This window comes from Erigeron canadensis, chromosome 2 (assembly GCF_010389155.1).
Source record: "Erigeron canadensis isolate Cc75 chromosome 2, C_canadensis_v1, whole genome shotgun sequence".
Taxonomy (NCBI): Eukaryota; Viridiplantae; Streptophyta; class Magnoliopsida; order Asterales; family Asteraceae; genus Erigeron; species Erigeron canadensis.
This window is the reverse complement of record NC_057762.1, coordinates 4,193,370-4,209,672: the sequence shown is the minus strand read 5'-3', so window position 1 is coordinate 4,209,672 and position 16,303 is coordinate 4,193,370. Positions and strand designations below refer to the sequence as shown.

The 16,303-nt window shown below is 31.9% G+C and overlaps 2 protein-coding genes and 1 non-coding gene across 4 annotated transcripts; 1 reads left to right on the top strand and 2 right to left on the bottom strand.

Moving 5' to 3' along the window:
• Window positions 1-521: 521 nt before the first annotated feature.
• On the bottom strand, window positions 522-3,563 carry LOC122588744 (receptor-like protein kinase FERONIA). Of its 2 annotated transcripts, XM_043760920.1 has the most exons (3): window positions 3,054-3,563; window positions 886-1,881; window positions 522-776 (listed from the first exon to the last, which is right to left on the bottom strand). In XM_043760920.1, exons 2-3 carry the CDS (start codon window positions 1,519-1,521, stop codon window positions 648-650), a joined length of 765 nt encoding a protein of 254 aa, XP_043616855.1. In that variant the 5' UTR covers window positions 1,522-1,881; window positions 3,054-3,563; the 3' UTR covers window positions 522-647. The 2 variants fall into 2 exon arrangements, with proteins under 2 accessions (XP_043616855.1, XP_043616854.1); XM_043760919.1 differs by lacking the exon at window positions 3,054-3,563 and having other exon boundaries at window positions 886-3,026.
• An 8,505-nt stretch (window positions 3,564-12,068) lies between these two features.
• Window positions 12,069-12,996, bottom strand: LOC122590140 (lamin-like protein). Its single transcript, XM_043762477.1, has 2 exons — window positions 12,787-12,996; window positions 12,069-12,613 (listed from the first exon to the last, which is right to left on the bottom strand). The coding sequence occupies exons 1-2, from the start codon at window positions 12,962-12,964 to the stop codon at window positions 12,288-12,290; spliced, it is 504 nt and encodes a 167-aa protein (XP_043618412.1). The 5' UTR covers window positions 12,965-12,996; the 3' UTR covers window positions 12,069-12,287.
• A 2,959-nt stretch (window positions 12,997-15,955) lies between these two features.
• LOC122590340 lies at window positions 15,956-16,058 on the top strand. The gene has a single exon (XR_006322479.1). It is a non-coding gene; the product is annotated as a U6 spliceosomal RNA (small nuclear RNA).
• Window positions 16,059-16,303: the final 245 nt, after the last annotated feature.

The window sequence follows — 16,303 nt, the reverse complement described above, 5'->3', positions numbered from 1 at the left end:
ATTATAAGTGCAGTTTGACTATTTTTGATAAATTCTGACAAGTTTTGGAAAATTTTCATAAAAGAAAAATAAAACAAATTAAAAATAGTCGTACCGGCCGGTATTTTCGGTAATACCGATCATACCAGAAATTTTTCACACCAGTATGACTAAAATACCAAATTTTAAGATATTGGCTTAAAGCGGAATTCAGCTTTCAAAATAAAAAATAATAAAAAATAATAAAAAAAAATTAATAACTAAACATTATGTACCGTTTAAGTAATTTAGAAACATTAGGTATGAAATCAGTAATATCGTGCAAACGTTAGGTACCATTTAAGTAATTAAGAAACGCGATATTACATATTTACCCCTCACGTGCAAGTCACGTGGGGGAGGTTTTAACGGTCACCTGACGGCGTTGGCCTTCAGTATGGTACGAGTGGAGATTTGCATACGTTGAGTATGATCAACGTAATTTCGAAAAGAAAGGTATGAAACCAATAATATGGCGCAAACATTAGGTACCATTTCAGTAATTAACTCTTTAAAAAATCTCATTCTTGTTTTAGTATAAGGTGTATAGATATATAAATATTTCAATTTAAAATACAGATATCGGGGGCCAAAAATAACACAATTACTAAAGGGACCAACTTTGTAAACTAAATTCCTATTCCGAAACAACGACAAATATTGTGCGTGTGCCATGTAAATAATACAATTCTTTCAAGCATAACCGATTCAGTTAAATCTCCCTCACCGTTACCGTCGAATTCTTCAAATCGTGTATCCTGCATAGAAAACAAAATAAGTTAAAAATGTAAACTAAATACAAAAAGTTTTTGTAAGATTAATAAATTCCTTCAAAATTTGTTACAATGCTACCAGATATTGTTCTACCTGTTTGGAATCGTTATATTTCTCTTGTTTGATCAGTAGAAACTCAAGACTGAACAAAACCTCGGCCATGGTTGGGCGTTGCTTTGGATCCCGGTGCAAGCATCTCTCAACAATTTGTGCAAACGCCTTGGAACATTTCGGGGCTATTTGTTGGCGTATATCAAAAGCAGCTATACGCTTGAATTGGCCTTTTTTGATGCAATCTTGAAACCATGTAATCCTGTAATTATCAATTGAACCCCGACAGAACACTTCTAACAATACCACCCCAAAAGCATACACGTCTGACTTTATTGTGAGCTTTTCAGATGAGAAATAATTGGGATCTAAATTTTCAAAAGTGCCTTCAACAATTGTGTCGACATTAGTCGAGGGCTGATCGTACATTGGGCCTATCATCGCCAACCCAAAGTCAGTAAATTTAGGTGCCCTGCTTTCATGTAGCATAATATTTGAGCTCTTGATATCCCGAGGTATGACCCCAACCTCAATCCCTGTACCACTATGAAGATAGTGCAATCCGCGAGCGGCACCAATGCAGATCTTGAGTCGTTGAATCCAATAAAGAGGGGTGCCAAGTTCATGGAGTTGTTCGCTGAGTGTTCCATTGGAGATATATTCATATACCAGGATCATCTCTTCCCCATAATTGCAAGAAATAGCCAATCAAAGGCACAATATTACAGTGACGCAACGTAGGAAGCAACTCAAGTTCGGCACGAAACTCTTTTGCTGCTTCAAGGGACCTTGAATTCCTTCGGTTAATTGCAACACCCATAAGAGTCGATCCACTGATTATATCACCTTTGTAAACTTTTCCAGAACCTCCGCCCTTACCAATTAGTAAGGATTTGTCAAAGTAATTTGTTGCTATCTGAATCTCAGAAATTTCAAAGCGACGGCATAATGGTGACACTTGGACGGACGATGAGGGCTGCGAGGGGGAGGCGGAGGTGGAAGAGGAGAAAGGGAAGGTAGAAGGCTTAGCTCTCGTCTCTATATAGCCACCATAATCAGCAAACATTATTGTTATTACGAGTATTATTATTACTATTATTATTATTATTGACTAAGTAGAAGTAACAGTAGAAAATAGGGATGGTTTTCGCTACGGAACCTAACCGAATCATACCAAAACCGAAAAAAGTGAGAACGGAATACGGTACTAATTACATGGGTACGGTACCGGTATTTTGGTTTCATCCCTCCTTGCCTATTTTTTTCTTTTTTTATTTAAAATAGTCAGTTAGTATTCAACATCAAGGAACACCTCACCGTATAATGGTGAAGCCCTGCACGTAATCTAGACTACGAAATGTAGACCATAAGCCATTACTGAATTTTAACTTTTTGAGGTTCATTTTGGATGAAATAATTATGCTGTAAATATGAAGTTAATGCTCAGATACATTCGTGTATATAGTAGTACTTTTGGAAATCACGAAACTAGCTAGTAGAATATAAACAAAATGTGCACGCATGCAGGTGCTGTTGAAGGTGTGGATAAAAACTACTGGGAACTTCTTTTCCTGGTTAGATTAATTGTGAATTAGATAGCAAAAATGTTTATTGAACTGGGATAGTGTCAAAATTTAACTAAAATCAATTTTTATATTATTATTGTACAGGTCACAAAACATTCATTGAAACACTTCGGTCGGGATAAAGTGTTTAAGCCTACCGACTCACACCATTATCTACCAGAATTCAAAGTAGGTAATACCTATACAAATTCATTTGTTGGGCATGTAAAGCCGTGTAGACATTTTTCCAAATTATATATAATTTTATTGAGTATTTATTTAATCCTTGTCCAGGATTGTAATTCTACCGAGTATGTATCTACGTAGTAACTCTGCCATTGCAAACTAACAACCAACAAGAATAACAAGATCGTAACATGTTTGATAACAAACTAAATTTTCGGTAATAATAATAATTGGTTTCCCGTACCGAACCAATCTGTACCGAAACCGATTTCACCAAATCTCTAAACCGATACCGAAACCGAATCTTTATCTGTATTTTGGTAATCTTGCTCATCCTAGTAGAAAATATGTTAGTTCCATTATCATCTATAGTAATTTTTGACATTTAAGATTTTGCTTCTATTTGTGATTGACATTTCTATTGAAAATCAATCATTTATGAGAAATGGTTGAACTTACTTGATATATAAGTGCTCTTTCAAGTTCTGTCACGACAAGAGACATTTTTGGACGTTCTTCACGCTTTAACTTCAGACATTGATAAGCATTTCTCGTAAACACCTGTAGCGAATAACTATTTATTTCATCCGTTGTTTTATCGGATATAATTTCTTCGATCGTGTTTTGTTTGTAGGATTGCCGCGCCAATCCTATTAAAGGTTGACTTTTATCGTCTTTGTAGCCAAAACACAACCTCCCACAATACTTCAAATAACACAACACCAAACGAGTAAACATCCGACTCTTTGGTCAGAAGACCCGTCTCAGCATAAAGGGGATCAACATAGTACATACCCTTGTGTGCCTACAGCTTCAGAGAATACAAATGTAAATTTCTGATTGGCAGGACCAAATTTAGAGAGCCCAAAGTCTGAGATCTTTGCATTCCAGTTGTCATCCAATATAAGGGGATCAACATAAGGTGTTCAAAGTGTTTCATGTGATCAGACATATTGTTGATGGTTTATTTAACAATTTTTAATTGGAAAGAAAACAAAAAGCTCGAAAGAGTTGACGAATTTCTCAAAGGGAAGTCTGATATTATTTATAGAAGATAAGCATCCGTGTGGCTATAATTCTTTCACATAATAAAGTTGAGTCGTTTATAGTCAACTCACCATTTCATATTTGCATCAATAAAAAAATATAACCCAAATGTGCACCGCGTCTTTTTGGTGAGTATTTTTAGTGACACTTTATGTGGTTTTAAGACATACACTTATGACACATATTAGCGTTCTAAATATTAGATGTATCGAACATTAGATCATCCCATTATTAGAACCACACAAAGGTTCCTAACATAGCATATGATGTAATGCTTTTTTTATTTGTAAAGCATGTAAAGATAGTCAATTTTCGAACTATTATCAACATCCATAGTATGGTTCTTAATAAACACAATCGAAAAATACAAATAAGACACTTTTAATATTAATATGTAAGTATATACCTTTTCTAACACATAATGACTATATTGACTGCTCCATTGGGTTTGGGCTGGTCCAGTTTCTACCAACCACCAATAGATCTGTTGAAGTACGCAAAATGTCCACCTAGAAGTCTAGACTCTAGACTTAGATAGTGGAAAAATGGGCAGGTTAGTTTGGAAACGGGTCAACGGTCAATATCATCAACACAATGTTTTAAAAATCGGTATTTTAGTTATACCGGCGTGAAAAAATTTTCCGGTATTATCGGTATACCAGCCGGTACGACTATTTTTAATTATTTATATTTTTTTGTGTAAAAGTCTTACAAAACTTGTTACAATTTAACAAAAATAGTCAAAATGCATTTATAATTTACTCAAAAATAATACCAAATATGTATTTCATAACAAAATATAGGTTTTAAAGTTCACAAATAACAAAAAATAACATTAAAGTATCATAGAACTAATTTTTTTAAAAAATCAAAATTTATTTTTTGAAAATACCGGTATGGTAATACCGGAAAATACCGGGAATACCGGCCGGTATTGAATAATGAAAATACCGGAATTAAAATACCGGCGTGGTCTCCGATACCGGTAACATCGGCTGGTATTTACCGGTATTTAAAACATTGCATCAACGTACAAGCCAAAATGAATCTGATTGGTCCAAGACAGCTGGTCTCAAAACTATATATCTTTTCAAAAACATGATTTAAAAGGTTTAATGCCATTAAAAATATATATTGCGGGCTATATAATTTAGTTAGGGCGTTGGTATCGGACGGAAGTTCGATGCGTGGTCACTGCGGTGCCACCACGGAACACCGCCGCCATCAAGCCACCATGCGTCGTGGGGTCGAAATGCGTGGTCAGACCATGCGGTTGATAAGGCGCGGGAGTGTGGATCGAGGTGCTTTCAACGACTAAATTCCATTTTGAACAGTTACTTTTGTTTTTGTACTCACCTGTACAATATATAGAAATAGATGAGAAGATATATATATATAGTGAGAGAGAGAGATACTGTAGAAGACTATGATAATTAATGACCACTTGTCCACTTGTATGCTTTTTTCTTTTTCTATTAAGTTAAATCTTTTAAACCAAATTTTTGTTTTTTACCCTAATACACCTTTTTGTAAATACTTATTATTATTATTAGTAGTAGTATTGTTGTTATTATTATTATTATTATAATTATTATTATTATTATTATTATTATTATTATTATTATTATTATTATTATATGTTTAATGATTTATGTTTTTAAAAAAATAAAAAAGGTAGTGAGTGGTCGGATGCCAACAAAATTTAGATGAGTGGTGAGTGAGTGGTGGAGTTGAGGTGGCATAACGTGATTGGTTAGAAGTAAATGGTGAAAAAGGAAATGGAAGGTGGGTTGCCAACCCTCTTAGGCGTTAGTTATTGTATCCATACGTTGTAGCGAAATATGTTATTTAAATGATAAAGTTTTGGACTTTGAACAGAAACTTTAAAGAAGACAAGTAAACATATAGAAGTAAAAATAAAAAAATATAAAGAAATAATAAGATGTATAAAAACATAAACAATAATTATATTAATGTTTTTTGTTGGATGTATTGATGATGCCAGTTGTTATATATTAAAAACGTTATATATAAAAAGACGGATGAAAATAATAAAAAACCAAATGTTTAAAAGTAAACTGTAACCGAGTAAAAGTTGTTTTAATAAAAACACAAAACCCAAAAATTTAGTATCAAGAAAATAAAAACTTTGATACAAGGTAATAATTTAAAGATAGAATAAAAGGCAACTAAAAATGTAGGAATAACAATAAAAAAAAATATAAAAGAATAATAAGATATATAAAAACATATATACAATAATTATATTAATGTTTAAAATATTACATGAACGTAAGACGTAAAAAAGATAATAGTTATTATACATTGAAAACGTTATATATATATATAAAAAGACGGATAAAAATTATCAAAAACTAAATGTTCAAAAGTAAAACCGAACTGTGTGAAAGTTGTTAGATGAAAACATGAAAACCTAAAAATTTCGTGTCAAAAAAATAATAACGAAAACTTTGATGTGGTGTAAAAATTAAAAGTTAAAAATTTTTAAAGTTAAAATGAAAATTGGTAAAAATTAATATATGTTATAAAAACTTGTATATTTCACGTTGCTTTTTAGTATATGTATAACTAGATGTAGAACCCGTGTGAAAACACGGGATCTTGTTAGAAAAAATTTTAAAAAAAAAAGTTTTATTGAATAATTATAAGGTTATTTATTTTGTATGTATAGAAAAACGAAAATTTGGTTCTATTGATAAAGTTAGTTAAAGTATACGGTTAGTTTTGAAATATGTTTTTAAAAAATATTTTAGGATGCATGTAAGGTGTTTGAGGATGCACGTAAGCATATCACACATACTCAATAGAACATCATATTTTCAAAAGAATTATAGCATGTCAACATTAACTTTGGAATACACAAAAAATTACTTCAAAAGAGAGTAAGTCTGGAATGCATTTATGCATTAAATTTGAAAGATTCTGAAAGTTTAACAGATTGGATTTCACCAATTTGAGGTTCTGGAATATCCTGAAACAACAAAAATAGCAAACAATGTCAACATAATTGCCTTTTAATCAAGTACTATACTTGTGTAATTCGGTTATAAACTCTTTTAGTGCAAGCAAACTCATATAACCTCATTTGCATCATCACTTGCCACTAATTCACCAATGATTTCAAGAATTGTAGTTCTGGCCAGTACCACACAGAACTTGTCATGTTAAAACACAAGAATTAGTTAAATCATGACACAAATCAAATGAGTACAAATTTTAGATAACATAAGTACCCTTTTAGTTTCAAGGATGTCTTCCACATGTTTTCTAGGACTGACAACCAGAAAGTCATTGCGAAGAGGGTAATGAGTTTCACAAGACAATTGGCTATAACTTGTTGACGCAACATCTTTACCACTTTTGACTATGATACTACAAAAACATAACATAGTTCAATTTAGTTAAAGCTACAAAGTGCATATGTATATATTAGTTAAGTCAAAATCCATGATACTAACCTCCTTAAACTGTTAGCCTCACCAAGATCTTCATTGAAAAAAATCCGAGTACCAAACTTATCAATCTGAACTCCAACTATCTCTATAAGAACATTAGAATGAAAATTAATATGTGACCAACAATATCAACAAAAAGGGTGGCAATAATGAAAATTATGTATACATACCATTCGATAGTTTCACCCAAGCATGTTGTAGGATCACAATGACCATCTCTTCAGTTTGAGTATTACCAATTACATACTTATGAAATTCAACAGCAAAGTCATCCCAAAAAGTACATTTAAACACAACACCCCTATTTAAACAACAACAAGGTATAATTAATATGTAGAAAATGCACAAGAACCATTTCTATTTACAATAGTATGCAATAATATGCAGTCCTCCACGTTCAGTAGTAATGATTGGAAAAGAAAGGATTGGAAAATTTTTCTATTTTGCATTCTTGAGTTTTTTTTTTTTAAAAAAAGGAAAGGGAAAGAAAAGAAAACAAGGGTGTTTTTGATGTAAAAACTTTCCTCCCATTTTTGGGAGGATTTGGATAGAAAACTTTTAAGTTATGTATATAATTACTAATTTACCCTTATTAATTAATAACAACTTTATAGGAAAAAGAACATAATTGTAATATTTTAACTTTTTTCCCTTTCTTTTCTTTTCTTTCTATCTCAAGAACACTATTAATTAACTTTGTGTTTTCTTTTCTTTTTATTAGTTTTTCATGTAACTCAAGAATGCCTTTTTGAAATATAAATTTTTTTCTTTTTTTTCCTTATCCAATCTTTTCCATTCTTATCCTTTAAAAAAAACTCGAGAATACAGTGTTAAGTTCTACAATTCGTGGTTGGCAAGTGAGGGTCTTACTTCGGTTGTCAATAATAGTTGGGACAAGTCTACTGGAAATAAAAATGGAAGTGCGCAAGGTGTTTTCAAGAAAAGCTAAAGAATCGAAAAAATGACATTAAGGAAAGGCGAAAAGAGAAGCAAGTTGCGCGTAACCGAGAGTCATTACCAAGGAGATAGCACAAAATGACCTCCTAATAAGTGATAATGGGGATGGCAGTGAACTGTTCAAGGAAAGAAGAAGCCTCATCAACGAGTTGAATGTTTTATATTAATATACCTTGACATTATTATATTAATGCCAAGATCTCGGTGGGCTGCAATTCCTCCTTCATGAAGCTAATTCCCAAAGTTAGCAATCCAATAACTAAGTCGGACTTTCGTCCCATCAGTCTCATTGAAGTCAAGTATAAAATCATCTCTAAGCTCATGGCTAACCGTCTACTCAAGATGATAGATCATGTTGTCAGCCAGAAACAAACCGCCTTTACAAAAGGTAAGCAAATTTTAGACGGTCCCTTATTGTTGAATGAGGCTATTGATTGGTGTAAGAAGAGGAAACAATTGATGTTGTTTAAGATTGATTTTGTTATGTCATGGATCAGTGGTGGATCCAGAGTTTTATAATGGTGGGGGCCTAGTTTTGTTTTTTCATTATAATTTTTCAAAATTTTTATAATCTACAAAAGAGTCGATTTTGAGTTTTATAATGCGTAGAATGAAACGGAAAAAACAACCTTATTAATCATTTTGACAAGCACACTAGCATTAAAGGTTATAATTTAATCTAACTAACCAATACATTCTTATGAGATTATAGTATACTTGATAAAAAGCCTTACAAACTTACAACTTGAAGGATATTAAAGCCCATATATAATAAAATTAGCAAAATCCATAGCTTATGAACTAAATAATAACTTTCAAAATTTGCAAGTTATGGGTCGGACGGGACCCTTTTTAAGGATAAACGAGACAAAGTATCCGTGCATTGCGGCGGTTAGATGGTGGGGATAATAGGTCTTAGAGTATGATATATAATAGGAGGTGATAGGTCATAGAATGTGATAGCCAAATGCCTTAGCCGTCCAGGCTCCACCTTCGAATTTAAAAATTCTTCGAAAATATATCGAATGACATCTCTAATGAAAAAGCATAAAATTTTAAGAACACCCATATAATTATTATAACTTATCGATGTACGGTTTTTGAGATAAAAGATTTTGAATGAATTAGAAAAATAAAATAATTTATGGATGAGAGGGAAAAATAAGTGGTTGAGATTTGAGGAGAGATAAAAAAAATGAATGGTTGAGATTTAATATTAATGTTAAAAGTTCAAAAGTGGATTTACTTTATAATATAGTGTAGATATAAATATGATCCATTCACTATATATAAGGGTTATCTCATAATATATTTAAAGGTGTAAGGATATAAAGTGAATATTATTTATAAATACATTAATAGATATTTTCTGGTTGTAGTCAAAAATTGTATGACATATTTTCAAGATTGTGAATCTCAATTAGAAGCCATATCTCTTTCTCTTTCATCTCTTCTCTGCCGACTTCAACTCCTCAGCCGACCATCATTTCCTCCGCCAGCCACTGTCTTTTCCACCTGGCAACGTCAAACATATTCCATCTTCCCAAATACTCCTACCATCTCCTCCAGGGGTCGAGGGATTGAAAGTAAAAGGAAAAAATTTTTTTTAAAAAAATTCTAACAAAACTAGATTGAGGGTGGGGCGGTGACCACCCTCATAGTACACTGGATCCGCCACTGCATGGGATTATCTTCTAACCATTTTTAAAGCGATGAGATTTGACAATAGGTAGATTCGGTGGATAAAGACATGCCTCTCCTCAGCTAGATACATAAACTACAACACATATCATTTCTATAAAAGATAAACTTAGGATACAAATGCTACAAAAAGTTATAAAAAATAAAAAGTTACAAAATATATGTTACAAAGAACAAAATGTAAAAATATTAAAATACAAAAAAGAAAGATTAACAAAATAATTAAATCGTAATAAACCAAAAGTGTAAAAATATGTCAATCGATGAAATATAATTTTTAAGAGACTAAAAGAAATGCAAAAACGGGTGTAGTAGATATCCCAAAAGATCAGGGGACTTTATGTATCCTCATAAAGCAAAGAGAAAAAAACAAGATGAAGGTAATGGCAGGATTTAAACAAGAACTTTCTAATCAAAGTTATAAGTTTCAACTTAAGAGAGGACACTTATATATGAATGGTGAGTTATTTGCAATAAGTTCATTGTACTCAACTGAAGTCAGTACAAGTGAACGAATATCAAATTACTAGTTGTTGCGGAACCAAGATAATACAGATATGTAAATATCTTAAGCCAATAATGGCTAGTCCAACTGGTCAAAGACACTCCTAGGTTTAACCTAAGGACTTGAGTTCGATCCTTAGGGATGACAAGTTTTGGAGTTTTTCCTCCGACTACTTGTAACGGCTTATAGTCAACATCTCATTGTCTACGGTACATGCAAGACTTAACCATTAGACGGTGAGGGTTCTCTGATATCATATCCTGACTAAATATTTGAAAAATAAAATATCCTAATAAGCTATGAAATTATGAAATATAATTGATCTTTACTTAGAAAATTACCTTAACAAGCAAAACACTTCAAGTTGCCATATCATGACATCTTTTCACCCTAACCTATGACATTTAACTTCCACAACCAATGTTCATTTTTTAGCATCAAATATCTGCTCTTTTCCTATTAAAACTACTTGCTTATATACAACCAAAGTCACTCAACAAACCTCAATTTAATGACTTGACCACATTATCCGCTTAAAAAAACTATACATCAAGTTCTCAGATTATGAACTAGAAACGTAATCCGCTATAATGCTATATACTCTGTCGTCATTTGAAAACACAACACTTGCATAAACCTTTGAGAAGTACATAACCATTTCTATGTCTTGCCTAAGGCTTGTCCCATCCAGTCATCCACTTGCCCATCTTTGATGGCATTTTTAAAAAAAATACAGTTAACTAACACATCGGCACATAGCCTATATTCCACTCTCCATATTTATTTCTCTTTGGCTAAATATTTGCCCATCTTTAACTGCATTTTAAAAAAATACAGTTAACTAACACATCGGTTTTTAGCACATTGCATATATTCCACTCTCCATATTTATTTCTCTTTGGCTAAATATTTGCCCATCTTTAACTGCACTTAAAAAAAAATACAGTTAACTAACACATCGGTTTTTAGCACATTGCCTATATTCCACTCTCCATATTTATTTCTTTCTTTGGCTAAATATCTTTTGTTTTCTTCTTTCTCTTTTTCTTTTTCTTTATCCTTTGGTTTTCGTTTTATCAGATAAATTGTGACATGCACTTTGCTAAAAGCACTAGTACTGCCATTATACATGTGAAGGAAACGTGGTAAGTACATTAAAATTAAAATTTACCTTAATTTCTTAAGCACCTTTTTTATATAATCCGACTCCATGTGACTTTTTTCATATAAATATCAAACAGTTACCAAATTAAAACGTGACTGCTCTCTAATAGAAATATTCAATCAAAAATATATAGCAGTAAAGGAATAGTTAGTTATATTATGTTTTTATTGCAACATGTAAGCATAGTACAACACTAACGATATCTTTTGTTAATTTACAAAATATCTATTAAAAGTTACAAATCATGACTTGCGATTTTGAAAAAATTGCAAGTCTATGGCAATATTCAGAATCACAAGCCATAGTTTAATAAAAACATTTGTAGCTTGAATGTGTTTTAAATTAATTTGAAAGTTTTAAAAACATTTTAAATATAATAAGTCATACATAATCATGAATATATAATTAATTCAATTCAATATTAATAAAGTTGTCCACAATCATAATATTTTATTCGATATTCAAATTTTAATTTAAAGACTTCTTTTACATCATTATATTTGTAACCGAAGATCGATCATTAAAATCAAACATTGCCACCCTTTAGTTTTATATTTACGTTGAATTTATCTATATATACAACTTCTCGCATAACGTGTGTAACACAAAATTGATTCACCATGAGTCATTGTTGCAATTGGCTAAATATATAATAAGTGCGAATATGCGTATTAAGCAATGTACTAAAATTAAGTTGTCACAACAAACAAACAATTCCAAAAGATAACATTTTCCTACCACAATCAAATCCATACCATATATAGTTTTCTAACTAATACAATACCCTCACATATATATAGTAAGTAATTAACTTCTAATTAACTCTGCTAGCTGGATTCCTGTTAAAGCAGAGCAACCCATAATACAGCTATCACAAATGATGATATTACCATATTAATTCCTGTTACCATATTAGAAGAAATACTACTTGTGACATAAGAAGGTTCAGGAGCAGAAACAAATTCAATCACATTCACACCCAATTTCATTCCATTGTAGCAGTAACCTCCACTTGATAAAAAATAGTATGACTTTGGTTTTTTGAGCTCAAACACATCACGCCCCGCCCCTCTCGTAATGTTGAAGATAAATCCTTGATCAGTACAATTATCATAGCTTGTTTTGTTCACCTCCAACACATTGAACATGTACTTGTCATACATGAAATCTGCAATAATGGCATAGTTTTAAACCAAAAAGCAGAACACTAAGTAAATAATATTATGCAATTATGTATATATGCACAATAAGGAAAGTGACAATATATATAATTTACTAATTAAGCAGAAATAAGTAAATCAAATTATAAAGATATTAATCAAGACAAGTATATTTACTTACAAAGCCAATCGCCGGCATAAAATGTTTTGTTGAGTGACCAATTAGTGTAGTTAACATTAGGCTTCCAGTGATCCTCGCCGCCAACAAGGTGGCGCACTGGATGTCTGCACGTTGTGCTTGTTAGCATTGCCAAAAGCGTGACGATCTTCAGCCACACAGCGATTCCTGAAGTCCTCATTGTTCAGGACGACCCAGATCTTACAAACACAAAAACACCCTGATGATAAAGAGGGATGGATCCGAGGATATGTGTGTATATATAGTTGTGGCAGGGAGCGAGGGTAGTAGAATTCCAGGGTAAATATGTAAATATAGAATATTTAGGGGGGCTATAATAGACCACTGGTGAAAGTGTGGATAACTGATTTTGACCTCATGCAATGCTGGCACCTTGTGTTTTGACTAGAGTACAACTTCCTCCGGTTTTCAACTTTTGTGGAGGTGCATGCATATATCTTATGACTACAAGTTATACAATCATGATAATTAAGCCGGTGTCAATAAGCCGGTTCTGGGTTTGTGTTCTCGCGCTTTCGCCTACCTTATAGCCACTGCACGTTCTCGCACATTCTGGAGTCCCAATTTCACGAAATCTATTGCCACCAAGCTGTTCACGGCCGCGTTCTCGCGCTATGTCTTGAAGTAGACATGAGAATTTGGAGTGATGTGGTCCCCACCATGGCCGGTGTAAAGGGTGGCCAAAGTGGCCGACGGGCCGCGACCCGGCTTTTTAGGGATCCTGATTTTTTCTAGTTTTTATTGTTATGAATTATTTAAGTCTATTACAAACTTTAATCATCATCTAAAAATTAAAACATATAATTTAACTCATAAAGAAACCACGTACGTATATAATTTTTACCGCATAAAAAAAAGAATTATCATCACTTATCGGAAACTCGGAACTGATCCAGCAACGTCTGCTGTCTTTTTCAATCTTTCAATGTTCCACTTTTCATTTATTTGGCATGGCAAGTCGTTATTTTTGTTTATTATTTATTGTAAATTATATATATGATTATGTATATTAATAATTTATTATTATTAAATGATATATAAAATATTATTATTATTTAAAAAATAATAACATAACATATATAGCAGTTTATTGCTTGTCATTTCTTTAGGTCTTTTTATATTGGTTTAAACCTATCGAAATTTTATTTGTCTATAGGTTTTAGATTTTATTTATTGGGATAACATTTATTGTCGTTTTTAGAAATTAGTTTATATAATATAATTTGTTGCGTTTAGCTTTATGGACCATTTTTTTTGCGTTCGGCCTGGATCCATAAATCTTCACAGATGACCTCATCCCCACTATATACTAATGGCGATACTCTGATTTTTTTTCATTATTATTTTTCTTTTCCACCCCCTTTCCATTATTCTATACATACATGATGATACATGCATAAACTTCAAACATTACATCACACTCAAAACACATTCAAACGCATCAAATGTTTACTACAATGTTTGATTCCGATTACCAAATGTTTAGTTGATGCGTATAAGAGAGTCCATACGTTTTTCAATACGGAAATCACAGACACATTTCTTGATGTTATAGAAGACGAAGAACAAGTCGTCGTAAGCTCTTCGATACCAAGTGGCCCAAGAAGAACCTTAGCTAGAGATCATGAGGATATTGCCACTCATTTGTGGAACGATTACTTTATTCTGACGCGAGTTTTATTTATGTATGGTTTGATTTTTATTTATGTAATGTTTAATTTTATATATGTAATGTTTAATATTAATTTATGTAATGGTAATTTTAATTAAATGTAATGCTATATTAATTAATTTTGTTTAATTAAATGAAAATGATGTTGCGATTGTGGCTTGTGGTAGTGGAAAGTTGAGAATGTGAGAATGAGAGTTCCTTTATTGATGGGAAATTCAAGTGAAATTCTAAAAGTGGTAAATGATGTGACGCTCGTGTGTCATTCTAGAATGGGATGTGATATTCGTATCATTTATTTTGAATGATGTATCACAACTATGCATTACCGGCTTGTACTGTCAGATATATAATATGTACACTGTGATACATTAATCAAAGATAGTGGTACAAATATCATTTCCCTTCCAGAATGTGAGAGCTTGATGCCCTTATTGACAGAGACCTAAATCACTTGCCCAATTAAACCGTACAAGAAATTGAGATTAGAATGTCTTATCTATCTCCAAAGGTAGAAATTTAGTTTTGTTTTAAGACAATGGATTTTTCCACCGATAAAGTTATATAATTATAATAAATTCAACATCAAATTAAAAAGGGATTTATACATTAAAAAATTTTAGTTTTACAGATGTCAAAAAAAAAAAAAAAGTTTTGCTAATTAACGTGGAAAATATGGTGAATCAATTGTTTTTTTATTTTTGTTTTTCTCATTCTATTCTTAAATATATCAATTTGTGAATATTTGTTTGCATAAGTTTGTTTTAAACATAGAAAGATAAATTTATTACATATCGATTACTTATTAATTGAAAATATAATAAAGAATCATTTGAAAGATTACGGTAATCGCATTTGATTTATATCGTATCGCTTTTCAAGACTCAACCAAGAATCAATAAAAGTGGTACCTACGAGCATTGTTTTAAAATTTGTACTAGATATCCAACAGACAATACCGTATTTTATCAATCGAATTGGTAGAACCGACCAGACCAGGTTGATCTATTTTCCAAAAAACTATACAATTAAAAGAGTAATGCCTAATAAATTTTTAAGTTGAATAATATTTAAGTTTTAGCAAACAAATTCTAACATAATAACTCATAAGCTAAATAAGTTCTAACCAAACAAAAAAAGAAAAAAAAAGAACAAAACTAGAAAGAAAAACAAATAAAGCCATGTTCACCGGTTCAACTACAATCTAAATCCGGTCAAATGGCTTTGATTTGGTTTACTTAGAGCTTAAAAACCGCCTTTATTAAACCAGTAATATGAAAACTCCCGATCAAACTAGCTGCTTTAAAAGCATTGCCTACAAATTGACACGAAAGTCTAGGATCTAACTCATGACTTCTGAAAATACCTCAAAATATCCCCTTGACAATGACCGGGTGGAAATCTCAATGACAACGACTTTAGACCCACCAACCTCATTGACAAACTCAAATATTCTTTTTTGATTGAAATCATGCGATTTTTGTCTTTTCGAGGACTTTAGATAAAAATGGAACGATATAAAGAAGATTTCTATGATCCAGGTAAGAGAATGACACGCACAAATCAATAAATGATCCAAATCTTATGTTTAAATAACACATTATTACAAACAATTGACCTTAAAGAAGATTGGGACGTTTAAAAATGAGTGGGGCATTTACCTTCATAGGGTCTTAAACATCTTGTATAGGAATTATGTGTACAAATAATATTATAAGATAGACGATCGGTGATCAGAGAACCGAAAAGTTCACGTAAAATGACCAATACTGAACAATGCAAATAACGAAACTACAGTATAACCTCTGTAAATTAATAGTGTTGGGACCG